This window comes from Mauremys mutica, chromosome 12, assembly GCF_020497125.1.
Source record: "Mauremys mutica isolate MM-2020 ecotype Southern chromosome 12, ASM2049712v1, whole genome shotgun sequence".
Classification (NCBI taxonomy): Eukaryota; Metazoa; Chordata; order Testudines; family Geoemydidae; genus Mauremys; species Mauremys mutica.
In genome coordinates, this window is record NC_059083.1 from 43,641,916 (window position 1) to 43,665,641 (window position 23,726).

Sequence of the window (23,726 nt, forward strand, 5' to 3'; positions counted from 1 at the left end):
ACAGGGTAACCTGTGACTGTTCTGTTTCTTTACAGAGAAGCTGAACCTGCCCCTGTTTCAGTTACTGTTGACTTTTTTCTGCGGTTACATACCCCGTTCACCACGTTTCCCCCCTTCCAACACACGTGTAAAAATAAAGTTAATGGAGCATTGTTAATTAACAACCTTTTCTTTACTGATGAAGTCGCATTAAAGGGTTGAAACAGGGACGCAGACTGTGGTGGGTAGGGTGTGCAGTGATATAGAGACCGCTTCTACACTCTAGGAATGACAGGCTACTGCTCCTACAGCGGTCTCTGGGGGGAGGACGGTTACAGGTGGGTGTGCAGGAAGGGGTGAGGGGTGCAGGCTTTGGGACGGAGTTTGGGTGCAGGCTCTGGGCTGGGGGTGGGGGCATAGGAATGGGTGAGGGGTGTGTGGGAAGGGGGAGGAGGTGTAGGGGGATGAGGGTTCTGGCTGGGGCTGAGGGTTTGGGGCATTGTAGAGGCTCAGGGCTACGGTAGAAGGGCAGGGTAAGGGCAGCCTGCCTTGCCATTTGTGGATGGCAGGCGCTAGGACCCTGGGGCAGCAGACAGCATTTCTGCGGGTAGCCGCTCTACTGTCAGGCAGGGACGCGGCGCGGGGGGGGAGGGGAGACGACACGCCGGGGGAGGGGTGGCAGGTGGGGACTGGGACCTGCTCCAGGCAGGGAATTGGCGGGGTGGGGGGAGACCCGCGGGGGCCAGGGCCCGATCCAGAAAGGGCCGGGGGAGAGACCCACCTCCAAATATACCTGAAGCAGGGCACCTGCCGCCTATGAACAGAACATTAAAAACACCTCACAGACTGACCAGGGTGCCTAGTGACTGCACTCTGTGTGTGACCTGCTGTTGATCCTGGCCCCATGTCTGTACCCTGGTAATGGTGAATGTCCTATGCAATTACAAAAACCCCTCCCCCCCCTTCACACAATGTCTTCTGCAAAGAAACATGACGGAAACAGTAATTAACAGCAAACTATTTTTACTAATCAACTACTAAGTTAGGGGATGAAATGGGATTTGGGCTTGGGTGAGTCAGGAAGGGAAGGGCTTCTCAAAATGTAGGGACTGAGAGCTTTTGGGTAATTGAGCACTCTGCTGGGGTGCAGTGACAGTTTTCACGGCCCCTGGCGCCCCTCCTTCTTGTTATTTTGGGTGAGGGGGGTATTGGACTTTGTGGCGGGGAAGGGCGGTTGCAGATACAGTGCAGGGGGGGCTCTGTCCTCCTGCCTGCGGTCCTGCAGAACATCGACAAGGCGCCTGAGCGTGTCCGTTTGCTCCCTCAGTAGTCCAAGCAGCGTTTGAGGCATGTCTGGGGCTGGGCTCCGGAGCGTCCGTTTGCCGCTTTGATTTTTTGGTAGCCTTGTCTCAGCTCCTTGACTTTCACGCGGCACTGCATTGCATCCCGGCTGTATCCTCTGTCTCTCATGGCTTTGGAGACCTTCTCGTAGGTCTTTGCATTCCGTTTGTTGGAGCGCAGCTCCGAAAGTACAGACTCATCGCCCCACACAGCGATCGGATCCAAGACTTCCTGGTCAGTCCATGCTGGGGCCCTCTTTCTACTCTGAGATTCCCTGGACTCCTCTGCTGGAGAGCTCTGCATCGTTGCCAGTGCTGCTGAGCTCGCCACAACGTCCACACAGGAAATGAGATTCAAGCTGGCCAGACAGGAAAAGGAATTCAAATTTTCCCAGGGCATTTCCTGTGTGGCTGGTCAGAGCATCCAAGCTCGGACTGCTGTCCAGAGCATCAACAGAGTGGTGCACTGTGGGATAGCTCCTGGAGCTACTAAGGTTGATTTCCGTCCACACCTAGCCTAATTCGACATAGCAATGTTGAATTTAGCGCTACTCCCCTTGTCGGGGAGGAGTACAGAATTCGAACTAAAGAGCCCTCTATGTTGAATTAAATGGCTTCCTGGTGTGGACGGGTGCATGGTTAATTCGAATTAACGCTGCTAAATTCGAATTAAAGTCCTAGTGTAGACCAGGCCTAAGTAACCTGTTCAATTTCTCTGGCATAGGAAACTGGTTGTTTCAGGGAGCCCTGACTACCCTGTTTGGAATCCTAATAATTTTTGTATGTTTTCAGTTAGTCTCCTGTTGTATCCAAAATTGTGTAAGGCATGCCACCCAGGTGACTGCCCCAAAACAGAGTGCTAATATGATTTTGAATATTGCTGATGAACAAAGAGATAAAGAACGGTTAATATGTGGAACCCAGTAAAATGTTGGTCATGGCGTGAGCTTGACCAAAAGGAGGGATTGTGAAAGTAGAATTAATTATATTGTAAAAATAAGAATGGATTAAAGAAATGTTGTATGTACCTTTAAGCAGAAATAAGAAATGTTGAAATACAGGTGCCAGGAAAAGAAACATTAGGCATAAACAAGGGTGCTAATGGCGAAACATTAACAGAAGATGGGTAATAGTTAGTAAGGAAATAAGATATGCATGCCTAGCCCAGGTAAACTTATCTGATTCTGCTTCCTTTGTTATCTTGTTAAGTTCTCACCCTTTTATCTGTATAAATAAGATAGTTTGTGTCTTGCATGGGGCTCACATTATCTGGGTGTTATTAGCAGAGCGCTGTGCTAATAAAACAGAGTGGTCTGACAAACTGTAAGTCCTGAGTCTAACTTTGACAATGTCTTTCCAGCAGATGTGCTCTGGCTCAGTCATGTCATAGGTTTTCTGGAGGAAGCACTCGGTGACATTCTAGGGCCTGTGTTATATACACGTTCTAGGGCCGCACTATTCCTCCCCGCTGCTCCTTCTACCAGCTCTTCAGATGCCTCTTCCTCAACCCCCGGGGCGACCCCCCCCACCTGCCACTACATCATCTCCTCCGACCACCGCCTCCGCTACCATCTATAGCGGCTCGGGACCCTTCCCCACCTTCACCAGGAAGCACGGCGTCCGTTGCCTCCTGGTGCCCACCTCGCCCCATGTGGAGACCTATGTGCAGGCGTTGGCGAGGGTAGTGGGGCCCACTGCCATCGAGGTGGCCTCCAAAATGTATATAAAGGTCATCTTCCTAGCATCAGAGGCCGCCGCTCAGGAGGTGGTGGAGAAGGGCCTGATGGTGGGGGCGTGTTTGGCCCCCTGGAGCCGTTGGAAGACCTGGGTGTCCAGTTAGTCCTGACCCCTGTCCCTCCCTTCCTGCTCAATGCTGCCCTGCTGCATGCCCTCTCTACCCTGGGGTGATCAATCTCTGTTATCAGCCCTCTTCCACTGGGCTGCAAGGACCCCACCCTCCATCACGTCCTCTCATTCCGCCGGCAGGTGCAGCTTCAACTGCCGCCGGCGGTGTGTGATGGAGAGACGCTCGAGGGGTTCTTCCTCGTCCCCTACCATGGAGCCCACTACCAGGTGCATTATTCCACAGGGGAGGCCCAGTGCTACCTCTGCCGGGTGATGGGACACGTCCGGAGGGACTGTCCCTTGGCCCAGCAAGGAGGGTATAAAGAAACCATGGTTCTGCGGGAGTCAGAAGGGTCTAATGATTATGGCACTGGACTAAGAATCAGGAGACCTGGGGTCTATTTCTGCCTTGCTGGGGAAGTCAGAAATTCTTAGTGCACAGACTGTAGATTAAAATAGGGTTGACTTCTTCAGGGACAAGAAACTGTCCAGAGCTGTGGCATTTGAGACCCTTTCAATTATCCTGTGCTGGTTCCATCAGGCAGTTTGTGTTTCCACTGCTTGGTCTGAGTCTCTCTTAGATCTCCAAGGAGACCTTTGAGTGCTCTGGGTAACGTTCTCTGGTTTCATTGGAAAGACAGCAGAGAACCCAGGGAGTTACAGAAGGTTCTGGTCACCCTGCTGTCTCTGTCACATGCTTTGCAGGAGTTCATACAGGATCTCATGCCAGGCAAATGTCCTGCTTGGATTGGACTTAACTTTACAAGCCCTGCAATGAAGTGGACCTGAGCAGATGGCTCTTGGTTATATCAAACACTTTGCATCTTTCCCCATGTTAAATACATCTGAACTGTTTTAAAACATTGGCCAAACTGATTGTTTATCATGATCTGTATTTATTATTGCTGCACAATAAAGCCTCTAATCAGCTCTAACAAGTGCCCCTGTGAACTAATGGATGACATAGTGCAGCAACTACTTCTATTATATTTATGCAAGTTTTCAGTTGCAGAAGTTTGGCCTGTATTTATTTTTGTCTGAAAAATACCAAAAGTTAGATTCTGACTGTGTGGAAACATGAACTATTATAGAAACCACATTATAACATTTACTTTGCTTACTATATATGGGATTATAGTAAAAATGTCATAGGAAAGATCCAAATGAGAACACTAGACTGTGTTCTTGCACACAGGTTGTTAACCCTGGGGATTGCGGGGAGCAGATTTAATTGGGCTCTATCCAGTACCACAAACGAGATACCAGTGTGTACTGACAGCTACAGATGATTTTTCAAAAGAGGTAGAAGAATTTCCACTTAGAACTATGACAGCACATGAGGGGGAGAAGAAGACATGTACCATTATATACCAGCATGGCTGTGCAGAGCAGATACTGGCAGATCTGGGTTCTGAATTGAATAATGAGGTAACAGTTTACATCTGGTGTTATTTCCACTCTATGGTCAATTACACAATCATGGCCTGTCATAGGTCTCACCCCCACTTGGAGCTTTTGGGTTCACAAGATGGGGACCTGCATGGACTCCCCTAAACTAAAATCCTAGTTTAGATCTGGTAAAAGCTGCCACCACCCAATAATGTACGTGTATTGGGACACAGTCCTTCCCCAAAATCCTTGGGGATCCCAAGAGCCCCAAATCCATGGAGTTCTTATGCCTAGGAAAAATAAACCATTCCCCCCCTGCTTCCTCCCCACTCCCTTTTCCTAGGAGAGATACCGGGATCCAACTACAGAGGGATGCCTCCCTCCTCCCTCCTCCCCTTTCCCTGAGAATTCACTCAAGGAAAGATCAACCAAGTCCTTAACAGAAAAGATTTATTAAAGAATAAAAAGAAAGTAACTGTCTCTGTAATACCAAGATGGAACAATACACAGGGTTTAAACTTATCAATCTTTGGAGAGAATCCCCCCCTCCTCTCTTTCTCAGTAAAAGCAATAACAGTACAGAATTAAAGAAATTCTATAGCAAAACACACAATTTCAAATGTAGAAATCAAATTATAAGACTAATCCGCCTTTCTAATTAATACTTACTATTAGATAGTAGGAACTACTCCAGGAGAACTTGGAGACATGTCTGGCCTCTCTTAGATCCAAAGAGAGCACGAACACTTAAACAAAGAACACGGACAAAGGCTTCCCTCCACACAGATTTGAAATTATCCTGTCCCTTGATTGGTCCTCTGGTCAGGTGCTCATTAGGTTACTGAGCTTGTTAACGCTTAACTATCTGTTTATTTATGACATGGCCGTGTGACAGGGGCTGTTAGCAGCTACAGACTGAGCCCTTTGGAAGCCGGCACCCTGGTTACTGAGAGCACCCAGGGTACCAGCAGGGCCGTCCCTAGACGTTGTGGTGCCCTAAGCAGCTACTCCCCCCCCGTGGGAGGGGGACCCCAGGCTTCCATGCAGGAGGTGTCCCCAGGCCTCTGCGGGGGGTGCCCAATGTCTGTGGGGCAGAAGCAGGCTTGGGCTTGGGGGCAGAGGGGAAACCGCCCCCCGGCATGAGCCAGCAGAGTGGGGCAGATTGGGGCTGGGTCGCTCCACTTCCCACTGGCTGGTGATTGCAGGACAGGCCCAACCCTGCACTCATGGGGTGGCAGGAAGTGGATTGACCTGGCCCCTGACCCCTCCTCTCTGCTCCCCTGACTCCTAGCCTTGGGACTTGGGGGGTTGGGGGGAACCACCCCCAAGCACTCACTGGTGGTGCAGCTGGGAGCTGGCGGAGCAGAGCAGGCTGGGGCTGGATCACTCCACTTCCTGCCGCCTGCTGAGTGCAGGACAGGTGTGATGTTATAGATATAATCTGGGACCATATAGAACATGGTTGCAACCAAGGTCCTGTAGTGGCACCAAATCTTATGTAAAGGGGGTCATGTAAGGTGTCTAAGACCAGGTTATGGGTTGCTGGTTATGATTGTGGTGTCTATATGTCTGTATCATTTTGTAGTTGAAGTTATAAGTATTAGCTCTGTACTATCTGTATTTCAAATCTGTGCTGTGTTTCTGGTGGTGTTAGCTCTGCCTAGCCTGCTTAATGGCCCATTAAAGACCATCAGCAACACAACAGACCCATGGAGAAAAGGCAGATACACCTTGTAACTTAGCAAAGTATGCAGGGCCTTGCCAAGGTGACTCCAGACTCCATTTTGCTGTAAAGCCTATAAAAGACTGATGCCTCATCTCCATCTGATCTTCAATCCTGCTTCTTACCTCTGGAGGAACTTTGCTACAAACTGAAGCTCTGCACAAAGGACTGATCCCCCAGTGGGGGATGTTCTCCAGAGACTTGACTTGAACCTGCAGTTTACTCCATCACTGCTACAAGCCTGAACTAAGAACTTTGCCATTACTGTGTGTAATTGATTCCATTTAACCAATTCTAGCTCTCATCTCTACCTTTTTTCCCTTTATGAATAAACCTTTAGATTTTAGATTCTAAAGGATTGGCAACAGCGTGATTTGTGGGTAAGATCTGATGTATATATTGACCTAGGTCTGGGGCTTGATTCTTTGGAATCGAGAGAACCTTTTTCTTTTACTGGGGTGTTGGTTTTCATAACCATTCATCCCCATAATGAGTCGCACTGGTGGTGATACTGGGAGACTGGAGTGTCTAAGGAAATTGCGTGTGTGAGTTGTGGTTAGCCAGTGGGGTGAAACCAAAGTCCTTTTTGTCTGGCTGGTTTGGTTTGCCTTAGATGTGGAAAAACCCCAGCCTAGGGCTGAAACTGCCCTGTTTAAGCAATTAGTCCTGAATTGGCACACTCGGTTGGGTCCCGCCAGAACCGCATTGTCACAACAGGCCTGACCGCTGCTGCAGTGCCCAGGATGTAGCTCGGGGGAAGGGATGGAGTGAAGGTGGGGCTGGGGTGGAGCAGGGGTGGGAAGAGGCAGGGTGGGGGCAGGGGCTTTGGGGAAGAGGTGGGGTGGGGACAGAGTGGGGGTAGGAGCAGCTTTCCTGGTTGGCTCAGCCGGCCGGGGGATCAGGCTGGCTTCTGGAGCAGCACGCAGCTGTGTAGGTGTGACAAAATGGGGGATTTTCGTATATTTTCATGGTTTGCCAGCAGAGGGAGTGGGACTCAGTGCCCCTGGGTGTTACTGGTGTAACGAGGTGAGGGGAGAGGGAGTTTGTCATTGCAGAGGACCAGAGAGGGAACTTGGGACCCCAGCCAATGGCCTGGAGGAGGGACACCCCAGAGATTGGTGACCTGATGACGCAGCTGGTTCTGGCCAGTGGGAGGACAATGGGCTGTGAAGAGAGGACTCCATGACCTAACCAGCCGGTTCCAGTCAGAGGAGGGCGGAGAGGAGAGGAGGCCAGACGACCCTGTTTACCTGGAAAGAAGACAATGAACAGAGGCAGGGCCGGGGGCTGGTGATATCAGATGCCCAGCTGGGAAGCAGAGGGGCTCCAGGCTGGAGAGGGGGAGCAGGCAGAGTCCACCTGGATGCAGGGGAGACTGGGATGTGCTGTGCTGAAGGAGGCCAGGCCTGAGGGTCAGAGAGTTTCCTGTGCTGTGTTCAATGCTCAATAAACCCTCTGGTTTTATGTTGGCTGAGAGTCACTCCGGTCTAGAGAACAAGGTTGCAGCATACCCTTCGAGGGGTGGAGGCCCTGGGGGTACAGAGCAAGTGGACTCCCCAAGGGGGCCCACAGCAAAGACAGACGTGCTAAGGCTCAGAGAGGTGCAGCTCCAGGAGGTGGAGGGGCCATCCCTGAGAGAGAGTGGACCCCCGGGAAAAGGGCTGTCTCATTGGAAGGGGCATCCCTCCGCCCCCCGCCTACACACGGACTGCACAGGGCCATGAGTGGGCACGATCTGTAAGTCCGTGACAGTTGGGCACCAGGAAATTTGGGGCAATTTGGTGCCCTACGCAGCTGAATAGTTTGCATATGGGCAAGGACGGCCCTGGCCACTGGGTGCAGTTAGAGTAGAAGGGACTGAGCAGTTTGGGTTTGGAAGGGCAGAGGGGATCACTTGCACCTGTACGGAGCCTGATGCGGTCACTAGCTCAGCCCTGAGCAGAAAGCAGCAGCATAAAAGTCTGAACCAGGGAGCTGGAAGGGGGCTCCTCGTAACTGCTGCTATGTTGTGATGCACCATAAAAAATCATAAAGACGCTTGGTGGAGGTGCCCTGGCAGACTGCCTGCTGCTTAATTCACAGAGAGGTCTGCCAGCCAGGGGTTGCAGGAAGAGATTTCTATCTATAGGAAGAGAGCATTTGTGTTTTGTTAATTGATGTGAGGAAAAAGAAAGGAAGGGTCACATCTTGATTAACAATTATATGTAGCTAGAAAGTTAAGTCCCATGAATTAATGCTGACAGAAGTTCAAAGACTATTATATAATCATGTGTGAGTTAAGTTAAATATATTGCTTAATTCTATCATTTTTAACCTATTAATTTTCAAAGATGTACTGCAGGAGGTGGGTGTATGTGCCCTGCCTTCCAGGGAGAACCAGTCAAGACAATAAAGGGGGTGAGGGGGAAACAGAGAGAGCAGCTGCACATGTGTGGAGTTGTGATGTTTATAACACATGTACGTTGTAACTGAACAACCCAGTCTGAGAATTTAATACTTTATTTTAAGATAAATATTTTGCATTTCTTGTATTCTCCAGTTGAAATACAAATGATGTTATTTAGAGAAGTTAAACTTCAATATAGATTAGAGGGAAGAATCAAAAAATAAATGTAATGTAAATAATTCCATTTCTAAAAATGTTTACATGCTTATTTTTGAAGTACTGTTTAAATGTACATTAAAATATTCTTGTATTTACACCCTGTTACAATATTTTCTAAATAATCTTTTTTCTTTCATATTTTACATTGAGATCTCACTGTAGAAAATTCTGACAGGAGTGAATGATGCCATCCCCCACCACCTGCTACCCCTGGGGCAGGGGACGGGGAAGGTGGAGGCTGGGGGTTCCCAGGTGTCCGGTTTTCGACTGGAACCTCCAGTTGAAAAGGGAAACTGGCAGCGTCCGGTCAACACAGAAAGTCCAGTTGCTGCAGTAACTGGCCCCTACCACTGGGGGCGGGAAGAGCAGCAGGGCTGGGAGGGGCCAGTCTGTGCCGTGGGGTCACTGTCAGGGACAGAGATTCCCTCTGGCCTGAGCTGGGACTGGGCAGATTATCAGGGGAGCCGCGTTTGTACCCCAAATGTTGGTACCAGGATTGAAATAAGGGCGGAGCTTCCCGGAGAAGGTGCCAGTGAAAGTGTAGAGATGGCACCTGTCAGTCACATTGTAAAATGAGACCTCGCCCGCCTCGTAGTCCAGGAAAATCCCCACCTGGCTGGGCCTGACCCTCACGGGAATGGCGGTCGGGGGGGAGGTGCCGGCCTTGTATCTCCCATCCCACAGCACCATGGCCCAGTATCCATCCTCAGGTGTGAGTGTGACTGGCCCCTTCCTGCTCACAGATTCCCTACAAACCCCCAGATCCCATCTCGTCTTGTCTCCCACCTCCACCTCCCAGTAACGCTTCCCGCCCGCGAACCCCTCAGTGCCCAGGACACAGGGACAAGGATCAAATCTCTCAGGGTTGTTGGGCAGATCCTGGCATTTGTCTCCGAGTCTCACACGTTTCCGATCCTCAGACAGGACGAGTCTGGGATTTGCCGTGTCTGGATCCAGAGTCACGTCCACTGGGGAGAGAGTCACAGAGTCAGGGCCGGGGGCAGGGGCTGGTCACTGGGATCAAAGGGAAATTAACCTGCGCCCCGTTAATCACTGTGGGGAGGGGTTGTTGCCTGAGGGGAGTCAGGGCCCCTCTGCCTGTGAGGAGACAATGAGGGGAAAGGGCAGGAGGAGCGGGGGAGGGGTGAGAAGGTGTCAGGGGAGGTGGGGGAGGGGAGGTGACAGGCTGATGCTGGGAGAGGAAAGGGGAGGGGAGGTGACAGGAGGGGGGGAGGGAGGGACATAGGGGTGGGGCAGGCACAAGGGCTATGGGGTGATATGGGAAGGGAGGGGCACCAGGATGATAGGGGTGTGAAGGGAAGGGTGGGTTCCAGGGGGCTGCAGGGGGTGAGGGGAGGGGTGGGCACCAGAGCAGAAGAAGGGGAAGGACCCCAAGGGGCACAGGGAAGCACAGGAAGGGGCAGGCAGCAGGGGGCAGAGGGGTGTGAGGGAATGGGGAAGCTCCAGTGGGGCAAGGGAAATCAAGGGGCTGGTGAGCTGCCAGGGGGTGAGATGATGAGGAGTGGGGAGGTGGAACCATGGGGGGGAGCAAATGAACAGGCATTGGTGCCAAAAGGGCAGAATGGGGGGATGAGGCAGCAGGTGAGCAGAAAGGGGGCAGAGAGGGGTGTGGAGAAGGGCAGGCCCTATGGGGGCAGAGGCGTGTGCAGAGAGATGTGGGCACCAGGGGGGCAGGGACTAGGAGAGGGTGAGGGGAGGGGAAGGGCTGAGACCAGGGTATGTGAGGGAAGGGACTTGCACCAGGCAGGCAGAGGGGGCAAAGGAAACAGCAGGCACCAGGGAAGCAGATGGGGCCAGGGTAGAGCTGGGACTTGGGGCAGAGGAGGAGCTGGCACCAGGGGACTGGAGGGGTGGTGAGGGGTGCAGGTGTCACAGAGCCAGAGGGGGAGAGGAGGGGCAGGGGTGAGAAATAAGGAGAAGGTGGCACGGGTGATGGTGGCAGAGGGCTGAGAGGAGAGAAGGGTCAGTGGGGCAGAGGGTGGGGAGGGGCTGGCCACCAGGAAGGGGACAAGGGGAGGGTCAGGTGTTGGGGGGCAGGAGGAGGGAAGGGGCAGGCAGCAGGAGGGTGGGGGGGAAGGGGAAGGGCAGGTGCCAGGGAATTTAGGGGGTTGAGCAGAAGGTCAGGCACAGGGAGGGCAGAGGAGGGGAGGGAGAAGCACCAGGGGGCAGATAGGGGTGAGAGGCAGGGCAGGTGGTTAGAGGGAGGAGTGAGGAGAAAGGATTGGGGAGAGGCAGGTGCCAGGGGGGCAGAGTGGGGTTAGAAGAGGGGTGGGCACAGGGGGACGAGGGTAGGGGTGGGTGCCAGGGGTCAGAGAGGGTGAGAAGAGGGGCAGGTGTCAGGACAGCAGAGGAGGGTGGGGGGTGCGATGGCAGTTGTAGGCACCAGGGAAGCAGATGGGGGTGAGGGGAGGGCTGGGAGACATGGCAGCAGAGGAGGGAAAGGGGAGAGGTGGATGCCAGGACATAGCGGGGGTGTGAAGTGATGGGAGGGCTCCAGGGTGCAGAGGATGTTTGGGGGAGGGGGCAGATGCCAGGAGGGCAGGGGGAGAAGGGATGGGCTGTCCCAGCGGGGCAGAGATGGGTGGAGGGCAGGGGCATGTGCCAGGGAGGCAAAGTGGGAGGAGAGGGGCAGGGGCCCAGGGGAGCAGAAAGGGAGTGAGAAGAGAGGGAGGGATGTTGGTGAGGGGTCAGAATAGACGCAGGGTCCAGAGTCCCTCACAGGGGTGGGGGAAGGATAAGGGAGGGGCAGGAGCCAGAGAGGGGGGAGGGAGAGGCAGGCTCCAGGGAATTTCTGTTGCTGTCGGGCCATGTGTGGTTGGTTTCTCGCTCAGAGCAGGTCGGTGCTGTCCCCACACACACTGGGGGTGCAGCCCTGCCCCAGGGGGAGCAGCTGGGACTCTCCATGCTGGCAGGCCCCATGGGCCCCACCTTCCAGCCAGGAAAACCTCACAGCCCCTTCCCCTTGCCAGGCCGTGCCCCACCCCCACGGGGGCAGTTGTCTGGATTGGGCTCACTTGGGGGGCATTACAGTGGAAGATTCGGGGGGGGGTATAAATGGGCTGTTGCTAATGAGGCCAGGGCAGTGGGGAGGGGAGGGGGCATTTCCCCACTTACTGCTCCCTCCATCTGGGAGAAACTGCACCGGGACCAGTCCCAGTTCACACCTGCACAGCGCATCTACACTAGGGGTTTGCACCGGTGCAGCTACATCAGTGCAAGGAAACCCCGGCAGACATGGATGAGACACTGCTGTGCCAGGGGCCGTAACCCCTCCCGTCACTGGGGTTATGGATCAATAATTACAGGGTCACTGGAGCAGGGGAGCTGGACTCTGGGCTCCCAGGTAGGGGCCTGACCCACTGGGCTGCAGAGTCATTCTCACTCCCACGCTCTGGCCCAGGGCCCATGGCAGTGTTTAGACACAGGGGGACGTCATCAGACACCTGGAGCCCAGCGGTTCGAGCTCTCATGGCATCACACGGCGGGATTGAACCTGGGGCTCCCAGCTGAGGGCCCAGCCACTGGGCTAAAGGCTACAAGGGAAGCGGTGACACCTTTTTCTCTGAACTGAAACTAGTCAGCAAACTCGACATGGATTCACGAATAGTTTCTCTTGACCCGTAATGTAATTTTGCAGCAAATAAACTATTTGTCCAAAACATTTCACCCAGCTCCACTGAAAACCTTTCTGAGCAACTTAGGAGCCCCAATCCCAGTGACCTGCAATGAGAGACTTTCAACATCCCCAGAAACGCAGTTACAGGCAGGCCAGGCTCAGGACATCAGCTATGAAACACTCCACAGCTGCTGTTTAATTTGCCCTTTGCAGACAAATGCCCCCTGGGCCCCTGATCTCACCCCACAAATCGGGCTGAAAATGGAGACTTGGCTCCAGTCTGAACTCTCTGCCCAGAGCCATTTGTCTCATGGATGATGCTAGCGGCACAGACCCTCTGTAGCTGCACCTGGGCATCTACCAGGGTGGACAACAGTCACAGAGACCGTCTCAGAGCCCCAGGAGCTCAGGTGTCTCCATCTAACGACTGTGCCAGCCACCCCGCTCACTCCCATTAACCAACCCTGGGACAGACATGCTGGGAACTTTCACACTCAGACTCTGGAGACACTTTGGGTCCTTCTACACAGCCTGCAGAAGCGAGTCTCGGAACAGGGTGGGCAGATTCAGGCTTACGGGATTCCCTCTTTGGAATTAAAAATAGCCGCATAGACTTTCAGGCTCAGGCCGGAGCTCAGGCTCTGAAGCCCAGGGTGGAGCCAGGTCTGTCCCTCACAGTGCAAGAAGGGACATTGTCTGTGTCCACATCCCCTTCACCCTCTTCCTGGGATGGGGAACAGCATCCCCAGGGCCCCTCCCTTCACCCCCAGGGCAGGGGAGTGAGAGCCCTCGGCCTCCTGGGCAGTGGGGCCTCCCAGCACAGGTACCTGGGTGAGCATGAAAGAGTCTCCACCCTGAAAGCTCTGCGCACCCGGAAAATACAAAGATGTGCCTGTGGATCAGGATCCGGGATGGTGCTCTCCCCAGGAGTGATGGAAGCTCCCTAAAAGTAGAGGGGTCACCCACTCGTGCCAGCCCTTCTCCCTGAGCTCCTGTCCCTGCACCCCTGAACCCTCGCTCTCACACTGCCCCTTCTTCCTGAGCCCCTGCCTTCACACCACCTCTTCCCCCCAACACTCTGGTCGTTCCTCTCAGCCCCCTCCCTCCTCATCACTCATCCTTACAGCTGGTAAAAAGTGGGAGGGAATAGTCCTCCCATTGGTAAAAGTGACTGGCCATGGCCCCCTGGCACCCCTCTTCCAATGCCCCTTACTCACCCCTCAGCCCCAGGGGGAGAGGAGCCTTGGGGCAGTGTCAGTCAGTTCAGTGCTGGGGGTACAAGTGGGGTTTACACCCCAGCTGCTGGAGCTCTGTGTATTGAGGGTACTAGGACATCACAGCAGCCATGTGAGCCCCTCACTGTCCTGTCAACATGGCTCAGCCCTGACATCTGCCGGAGCCTCTCCCTGGGGAGGAATCGCCCCGGTGTCCATTCAGGTCTTGGCTTCCCTGCGGAGGTGGCCGGTGAGGTTGCCTTTAAAGTGAGTTATGATGTGAGCTCCTGTTCGCTGGGAACCAGACTCTCAGTGTGGGCTGAGATCAGTGAAAGGCCCCAGCTGCAGGACTGGCTCCAGGGTTTTTGCTGCCACAAGCAGCCAAAAAAAAAAAAAGCTGCGATCCTGGATCTGTGGCACTTCCACCGCGACTCTACCACAGCCGCTTCTTCCACGGCAATTCGGCGGCAGGTCCTTCCCACAAAGAGGGAGTGAGGGACTCGCTGCCGAATTGCCGGACATGCCGCCCCCTTTCATGCGCTGCCCCAAGCACCAGCTTGGTACGCTGGTGCCTGGAGCCAGCCCTGCCCAGCTGCCCTCACTGCCCACCTGAGCCAGCCCAGCGCTGCCAGCCATTCAGTGCAATAACAGTGATGCAAAGCCAGTGACCCCAGCAGGCAGGGCGAGGGCCTTTCCAAGGAGCAATGGGCACAATCTGCAGCTAGGGAGGTTGAGGCTGGAGAGGAGGAAACACTTTCTAATTCTCAGGGCAGTGAAGCTCTGGACCCGGCTCCAGGGGAGGTTGTGGTATCCCTGTCACTGGAGGTTTGTAAGAACAGGTTGGACAAATCCCTGCCAGGGATGCTCTAGGCCCTGCTCCAGCATGGGGCGGGGGCTGGACTAGGTGACCTCTCGAGGTCCCTTCCAGCCCTGCATTGCTCTGGTTTCAGGTTACAGCAGTTCCTGGGGCTGGGCCCTGGGGGCTCTAAGCCTGGTGAGTGGCATGTGACAGAGCTAACACTGTTAGTGACCATGGCAGCTGGCAGCTCAGGGTCCCTGCCAGGGGCCTGGGCTGGCATGTGGCTGCCTGTACCTGGCTCAGCAGGGTGTTATTGGGCCGTGTGGACAGGACCTAGAGTTGGCACCTGTCCATAGGGTTGTCAGGCATCCGGTTTTTGATTGGAACGCCTGGTCGAAAAGGGACCCTGGCGGCTCCGGTTGGCACCACTGACTGGGACATTAAAAGTCTGGTCAGTGGCGCAGCAGGGGCCTGGGGCTAAGGCAGGCCCCCTGCCTCCCTAGGTCCGTGCAGCTCCTGGAAGTGGCCACCGATTTACTTCCCTGGAGTTTGAAACTTTTCTAGCAGAGAGGAACATTTTACACAGAAGGTCACCTCTATATTACCCTCAAGCCAATGGGGAAATCGAACAGTTTAACAGACGTTTGAAAGAGAGTTTGCAAACGGCTGATCTGGAAGGGCGATTGTGGATACCCTTGACTATCGATTTCTTGCCAGCATTCCGGGCTACCCGACATGCCACAACGCAAAGATCACCCGCAGAGTTACTACATGGGAAACAGATGAATACTAAACTGAACATTGCTGGATTGTTAAAGGCACGACCTGAGGCCCCTACCAAGGATGATGTGAGAAAAAGCAGTTGAACGGAATCAAGCAAAGTATCAGGTTTTCCCAGACAAGCGACGGGGTGCTAAGGAACTAAAGTTTGAGTGCGGTTCCTTCGTTAGAATATGAAAACCTGGAATTTTACGCAAAGGGGACCATAAATTCACAGCTCCTCTTAAAATCATAGAGAAGAAGGGATCTTACACCTATCGACTTTCTGATGGGCAGGTATGGGATGCTTATCTTGCACCTGCCTATGCACCAAGAGATTATGCCAACACCCAGTGTGCATTGGATGACTTCACCGTAGAACCAACACAAGACATTGCACTGGAACCGGGGCTCGAGAGATGGCCTATCAGACCCAGACGACCACCTGTCTGGACTAGAGACTACGTTATGTAGTATCTACAGTGTTTTCAATGTAATATTTCTGCCAACAGTATAGTGTCTTGTTTCATATTTGTTCCTGTGTTTAGAACAACAATGTTTATTTGTTCTAACCACATTCTTAAGAGAGGAGGGAATGTCGTGTTTAGATGTTTGCAATTATTAGAACTGGGAGCACTGGCTGTGGGGAGTCTGAAAGGGCAGGAAACAGGAGGTGGGGGGAGGAGTTGAGGACGCTGAGTGAGAGCTACCGAGGGTGCAGCAGCAGCTTGGTAAAGAGGTTTCCACTTTAAAACTAAAGTCCTGTTGAAGTTTGTTAGTACTTTGCCTGGTCACTACAACACCGTGGTAAGAGCTGCCGGAACCCTGAACCCCCTCCCACATCTCCAACCCCCTGCCCCAGCCCTGAGTCCCCTCCCGCACCCAAGGTCCCTCCTGGAGCCCACACCACTCATTCCCACCAACACCCCAACCCCCTGCCCCAGCCCGGAGCCCCCTCTTTTGCCCCAAACCCCTCATCCCTGGCCCCACCCCAGAGCCCGCACCCCAAGCTGGAGATCAAACCCCCCCTTCCACACCCCAAACCCCTGTCCCAGCCCAGTGAAAATGACTGAGGGTCGGGGAGAGCAAGCGACGGAGGGAGGGGGGATGGAGTGGGCCTCAAGGAAGAGGAAGGGCAGGGACAGGGCCTCAGGGCAGGGGCAGGGCAGGGATGTTTGGTTTTGGGAGATTAGAAAGTTGGCAACCCGACCAGTCCAGGTTTTCCCAGGATTGTCCCTTTGTCCATGACACTCTCCTGGGAAATCTGTGAGTCTTTCCAGGACATGACAAGTCTCAGGTGTGTCAGTGGCTGTAGCGGGGGAGCTGTGGGGTGGTGGTACCTATGCAAGGGGAGCTCTGGGTGCAGAGTGTCTGGGAGCTGCAGAGACGGGGCAGCTTGGAGCAGTGAGTGAGATCAGGAGCTCAGGGCCAGCAGGGGCCAGTCACCACTGTGCAGGTACCAGCTGTGGGGGTCACCGCTGGGGGCAGCGGGGTAGATCTGGTGCCATGTCCTGCTGGGTGAGGTTGGTATTTGGGGCAGTCCAGGAGCAGGAGCCTCTGGGGGCTGGTGCCCTCTCCCGGGATTCGAAGGGGGAGACAGTGCCCAGGTGAGGGGACAGGGGGTGTACATGAAGCAGGCAGATTTCCTGTTTTGTTGCACCTCAGAGGTGGTGACCCTAACAGGACCCCCAGTGGTGTTTGTGTAACTGCCCTGGGTGCCCCCCTCCCTCCCAGCTGTGTGTGGTAGGATACCCTAGAGTGCATGGACCCCTGGGCCAGTGGTGCTGCAATGTGTGCGCATGGCCCGTGGGCTCTCTGATCCCTGCTGGAGCTGCCCAGACTCTCCCAGCATGCACCAGGGCACACACACGGTCAGGCTGCAGGCTGGGTACAAACACACACACTCCTCAGCCACGGCTGTGAGGCAGAAAAGTTGCTGCGGGGGCACAATTTGTTGCAACTGGGTCAGGGGAGCATCACAACCTGGTTATAAAAACCTATCTGCCCTTGCAGTGGGGAAAGTGCCTTCCTCACCCCAGATCCAGGGGGACACTGAACAGCTTCTGTCTGGTCCTGTTACGCTAGAAGGAAATTGTGGGCTAAAGCCCAGTCTGAGCATAGAAACCCTGCTGCTGGGAAGAGAGAGTCGAGCAGTTCAGTGTAAATGATGGGACGGATAAGAATGTCCATCCTGCAGATCCCAGGTACTGCCCTGCAAAGGTGACACCAGGGGGCAGCATTTCATCACCAATCAGCCCTTTTCCAAAGGGGGCACGTCCCTGCTCTGCAATAAACCTGGGTTTTGTCTGCCCCTTTCCATCCACCCCCCAGTGACATTGCTGTTTCCAGCCTATTGAATGTCATAGGAAAATGCTCTGTGCAGGGAAAGGAGCAGAGATCTCCCGGGGGGAGGTGGGTCTCACCATGGATAAAACACCAGTGGTATGTACAGTACCTGCGTAGAGCTGGGCGCGTCTCCACCCTGCAACCAAACACAGACAGAGGGGTGAGAATGCCCCTGAACACCAACACACTGAGCAGGAGACAATGTCACACAGGGTGATACTGGGGGGGAATGGAACTTACTGAGCTCAGCCTGGAGTTTATCTAAAAATAAAACAAAGAGAAATGAGTCAATATCACATAAAGTGAGCAGATGTCCCCAGTCCTGATATTTGGGGCTTTGCCTTATATAGGTGTCTATTACCTGCCCCTATCCCGATTTTTCACACTTAGTATCTGGTCACCCTAATATCACATTATCTTGCAGAAGAGAAGTGAGTTAAAAAGACTTTAAAGCAAGGAAGTTAAAATCCTTAGATTCAGCCTGGAGGCTACATCAGCAACCGGAGCCTGGCACCTCCTGAGCAGCAAAGGAATTAGCAAGGGGAGAAATATTGTAACCCCACTGGGCCAGGTGCAGGCGGTTGTTAGAGCCAAGCAGGGATCCCTCAGCAAGTGGAAAATATTAACCCTGTGAAGCCTGCAGAAAGGATCATACAGTACATCGGGTGAATTGCATGATGGGAATTTAGAGGCTAAAATGGAATTAACAGAGTGAACGTCCAGAGATATAAAACAAATACCAGGGAATTATTTCAGTCCATCAGTATCAGGAAGCCTGTGAGAGAATGGATGGGTCCCCTGGATCAGCAGGGAGGAAAGGGAGCAATCCGGGAGGGTAAGGACAATGCTGAGAGACTGACTGGTTTCTTTGCATCAGTTTCCACCACAGAGAATGTTGGGGAGAGACCTGCCCTGGAGCTCCTCTGTTCAGGAAATGAATATCAGGGATCGAGGTGTGAAGAAGAGATATTGGAACAACTGATAAGTTAAAGAGCCAGCAGCCACCAAGAGCAGCGTAGATCCCTGCTAGGTGGCAAACGCCCAAGAGTTCTGAAATTACATCAGACGATATGGCTGAGCTGCTAACAATAATATGCATCTCTCATTAAAATCAGCTACACTTCCAGAGATTCAGAGGACTGGGAATGTTGTACCCAGCTTTAAAAATTTGGCCGAAGTAATTCTGAGAATTACAGTCCAGTGAGCCTTACCTCAGTGCCTGGCAAATTGGCTGAAACAAGAACTAAACCAGAATTCTAAATCCACTGTAAGAGAATGATGGGAAAAATTCCAACCAGCACAGCTGGAAAAGTAAACTGTGGGTATGTCCACAGTTAAACCTCTACAGCAGTGCAGCTGCACCACTGCTGCTGGGGGGCTTCAGCATAGACCAGGGGTAGGCAACCTATGGCACATGCGCCAAAGGTGGCCCCTGAGATGATTTTCAGTGGCACTCTCACTGCCCGGGTCCTGGCCTCCAGTCCGGGGGGCTCTGCATTTTAATTTAATTTTAAATGAATCTTCTTAAATATTTTTAAAAACCTTATTTACCTTACATACAACAATAGTTTAGTTACATATTATAGACTTCTAGAAAGAGACCTTCTAAAAACATTAAAATAGCACACAAAAGCTTAAATTAGAGTGAATAAATTAAGACTTGGCACAGCTCCTTCTGAAAGGTTGCCGACCCCTGGCATAGACACTACCTATGCTGAGGGGAGGGATTCTCCCATTGTCATAGGTAACCCACCTCCCCGTAAACAACCTTCTGTCAACCTAGCACTGTCTACACCAGGGGTTAGCTTGGTAAATATAAACTGCATCTCTCAGGGGTGTGGATTCACACTCCAGAAGAACGTAGCTATACCAGTATAAATTCCTAGAGTAGACTAGGTTTGTGTGTCACTAATCGATTAAATGTCAGTGAGTTTGTCAGTCCAGTATGGTACAAAGGAGAACCCAATAGCATAACTGATGTGGCCTTTCAAAAAGTTTTTTAAAAAGTTCCTTACAAAAAGTTGTTAAGGAAACAAAGGCTGTCTACACTACCACTTATGGCTCCAAAACTTAAGTCACTCAGAAGTGTGAATATTCCACCCCCTGAGCGACATAATTTACACCGGCAGAAGCGTTAGAGTGCACAGCACTATATCGGTGGGAGAAACTCTCCTGCCCACATAGCTACCACCGCCCGCTGGACGTGAATCATTATGCCGATGGGAGAACTCTCTCCCGTCGGCACAGAGTGACTCCACTAGAGATCTTACAGTGACCCGGCCGCACTGGTACAGCTGTGGCATTAGAAGCTCAGTAGTGCAGACATAGCCTAAGTCATCATGGGGTAAGGGGTAAAGTATTGTCCTGGAACAGAAACCAGCTAAATGACAGAAAACAAAGAGCAGGAATAAATGGTCAATTTTTCATATGGAAAAAGGTTAGCAGTGGGGTGCCTCAAAGTTGGGTATTAGGACGGGTGTTTAGTCTATTTCAGTGGTGCTCAAAGACCCCAAAGTGGGTTGCAACCCTCTTTTAATGGAATCGCTGGGCGTGGCTTAGACTTGCTGAGGCCTGGGCCCGAAGCCTGAGTCTCACCACCTGGGGCTGAAGCTGAAGCCCGAGGGCACGGGGATTCAGGTTACAGGCCCCCTGTCTGGGATGGAAGCACTTGGGATTCAGCTTTGGCCCTGGCCTCCCCACCCAGAGAGCGGGACTCGGGCAGGCTCAAGCTTCAGTCTCCCATCCTGGGGTCGTGTAGTAATTTTTGTTGTCAGAAGGGGGTCGCGGTGCAATGAAGTTTGAGAGCCCCTGGTCTATTTATCAGTGACTTGGAACAAAGGAAAAGCCCGAAAGTGGCAAAATTCGCAGCTAACACACAATGATTTAGGTTACCAAAGAAGTCTGAGTTATTTCAGAGGCACCAAGCTTGGATAACCTGATGGCTGATGAAATTCAGTGTTGATCACTGTGAGGTAACGCACGTTACAAGGATAATCAGATCTGCACATGCAGGTTATTGGCTTTAAAATACTCAGGAAAAAGACCTGGGCATCACTGTGGACCCCTCTGTGAAGAGCTTTGCTCAATGTGATCTAAACTCTCAGGGTGAGATTCTGTGCTCAGAACCTGCAGCCCAGGGGCACTTGAGGGCTCAGGCAGCTTTAAGCGCTGCCCCGTATCCTCCTGACGCTGGGTGCTCTGGATGCCAAAGCAGCCCCCGCTGTAGCTCAGGGCTTGTCTGCAGGGCAAAGTAACACCAGTGCAAGCAGAGTCAGGATGAGCTCTACCCTGACATCTGGTGGTGAACTATGGGAGTGTGGAAAAGAATTTCAGGGGCTGATCTTGTTTGCATAGGCACACCCATCCTGCCTAGCATGAGCCCATGGCAGCCCAAAATGGTCACTTTGACAGTTGTGGGATCCCCAATTTCTCTGTTATTGGGGCAGGAGGAATAAGGTGTTGTTACTCTGATTATGTGAATGAAGGACTATGAAACTGTTTCATGACAGAGGGTCTCACCATCAACTAAGTAGCACCTGTTAGGCAAGGGACATGGGTTCCAAAACCCAATGAATTGAGAGAGGTTGGGGTATTGATATGGGTGTTCTGATAGGACCTGGAACCCTAATTGTGTTTCTTCTCTCAAATGCTGAATAGCAGGGCTCATTTTGATTCTATTAAGAGTTTAGCTAGCAACTGCTGAGCTGAATTTGCTTTGGGCTAATGGTGTACCAACACAGGGACTCCCCTACTACAAGCTGAAATGACAGGATGATTGGAGTGGTCTGTGGAACAGTGAGCTGAGTGGTTTGTAGGGATGGCTGAAGTGGCTCACGGCTCAGCTGGAGGAGCAGAGTGACTGGTGGAGTGGAGCCGTTTGTGGTGAGGGCTGCAGCAGAACTCTATGGAGAGGTGGGACAGTCAGCCTCAGACCATGTAAGGTGCCCCTTAATACCCTGTGTGCCCCCCCCCATTTCCACCCAGGCTTGGGGGGTAAAATTCTGCAGATAAACTTTTGAACTCTGGGGTGGCACTGACCAGGGACAGAGATTTTTGGGTTGCTGGACTTTGGGGTGATTGGACTTAAGATCCTAAGTGGAAAAGGACATTGCCAAAACTTACTTGGTGGGTCTTTTGCTCATGGTTTATGTTATGAATCCTGTTTGTGGTGTTTCCCTAACATGATGCTGCGTTGTTTCCCTCCTTTATTAAAAGGATTTTGCTACACTCAGACTCCATGCTTGCAAGAGGGGAAGTATTGTCTCTTAAATGCACCCAGGGGGATGGTTTGTAATTGTCCCAGGTCACTGGGTGGGGGCTCGAGCCGGTTTCGTATTGTGTTATTGAAATGGAACCACTGGATATTGAACCCGGCCCTTGTTGCTGCCAACTCAGAGGGGCAGAAGGATTATACCACTATAAAATAAGCTGGGCATTTAAACCACTCATGTTATACCAGCATAATGCTCCATATGATACACTTATTCCATAATAAGAGTGAGTTTTTCTGGCTTAGCTTGTGCCTTTAGTTACAGCAGTCTGTCCCTGGGCGCATATGGGCAGCAGCACAGCCCAGGATCTCTGCAGCACCGTGCGCTGTGACCCTGCCCCGACACCCCCCTCTTGTTCCCAGCCCCATCTTCCCTACACCCCTACAGCAGGGCTTGTGAGTGGGTCCTCAGAGGGCAGCCTGCAGCTGTTCTCTGCACTGCCTGCACTGGAGCGAATCCTCCCCTAGCTGGATCCAAGCCTTCTGGAGCCCAGTTATGCTGTTTTGGTCCTTTTACTGACCATAAAGGGGTTGAAGTGTGGGTGAAAATCTCACCCTCCATTTATTAAAATGTGTCCAGCCTTTCTGGGTTTGAAGATAGCATTGAATAAGTGACCTGGGTGTAAGCAAGCAAGCTGGGTGCACCAGCCCAGTGAGATCTGTCTGAGTCTGCAGGAAGTGCTGTCTGCTGCTCATACTTATCAAGTGGAGCTGGGATGCTGACATTAAAGCCTGGTGGGTGACAATGTAATTGTCACCATTTGCAATTATTTCACTGGTGATCATTTTAACAGAAACATCCAACTTCTGTGCTTCTCCCTCACAGCTGGATGCAAGGACTGATACTGAGGAGGGAGGGAGGCAGTGGGGCAATGGCAGATACTGGGGCAGAAGGCAGTGGGGCAGCTACCTGTCATCAAAGGTTGCTGGGGTGAGGAACAGTGAATTCAATTCGTCCATCCAAATACAGAGCGACCACTTTTATGCTAAACCAGGAAGGGAGAGAGGAGATACATTTCCCTTTCCCTCCCCTTCCCCAATACAAAATGCCTCCTGGATACGAGAGCAAACACACACACATAAACACACAGCACATGGTCACTGAGGGTGAAATCCTGCCCCTTCCCTCTTTACATGGCTATGGAAGGGGCGATCCCAAGTGAGAGATCCTGTTAAATACTGGACAAGTCTTATAGTCTCCAGCAGGGGTGAAAGTAATTTACAGGACTTACCGGTACTGCTGGAGTCCTGAGGGGGGGCGTGGCCTCATCCGGAAGGGGCGTGGCCTCAAGATTTAAAGGCCCTGGGGCACCAGCTGTGGCTGGGAGACCCAGGGCCTTTAAATCAACCAGGGGCTCCCAGCTGAAGAGGTGGCTGGGAGCCTCCAAGGGCTCAGGGGCAAATTAAAGGGCCCGGGGCTCTGGCCGCTGGGGGGAACCCAGAGCTTTGTGGGGCTGAGGCAGGAATTTAAAGGGCCCAGAGCTCCTGCCGCTGAGGGAAGCCCCAAGCCCCTTAAATCCTGGCCCCAGCCCAGCCACCAGAGCCACGGCCGGGATTCAAAGGGCTCTGGGCTGCCCACAGCCGCGAGGAGCTTTGAGCCCTTTAAATCCCAGCTGTGGACCGGCTTGCTTTCACCTCTGGTCTTCAGCAATTAGCCTGGCCCATGTGGGCTCCTAGACAGAGCTGCTCAGCCCCTTCCCCTTCACAGCTCATCTGTGTCAGTGAGACACAGAGAGAGAAAAGGGCGAGAGTTTGGATTTCATTCCATCACATGAACATAAGAACGGCCGTACCGGGTCAGACCAAAGGTCAATCTAGAC

The 23,726-nt window shown here is 52.7% G+C and overlaps 1 protein-coding gene across 1 annotated transcript in view; it reads right to left on the bottom strand.

Annotated features, from left to right (window-relative positions):
• Positions 1 to 9,289: 9,289 nt before the first annotated feature.
• The window catches only part of LOC123345953 (butyrophilin subfamily 1 member A1-like), a 29,989-nt gene continuing 15,552 nt past the window's right edge, over positions 9,290 to 23,726 (bottom strand). The window contains exons 5-7 of the mRNA XM_044983092.1: positions 17,877 to 17,897; positions 17,746 to 17,772; positions 9,290 to 9,849 (exon numbers count right to left, since the gene is read on the bottom strand). Of these exons, the coding sequence (XP_044839027.1) occupies positions 9,290 to 9,849; positions 17,746 to 17,772; positions 17,877 to 17,897 (608 nt within the window). The remainder of the gene's footprint in view (positions 9,850 to 17,745; positions 17,773 to 17,876; positions 17,898 to 23,726) is intronic.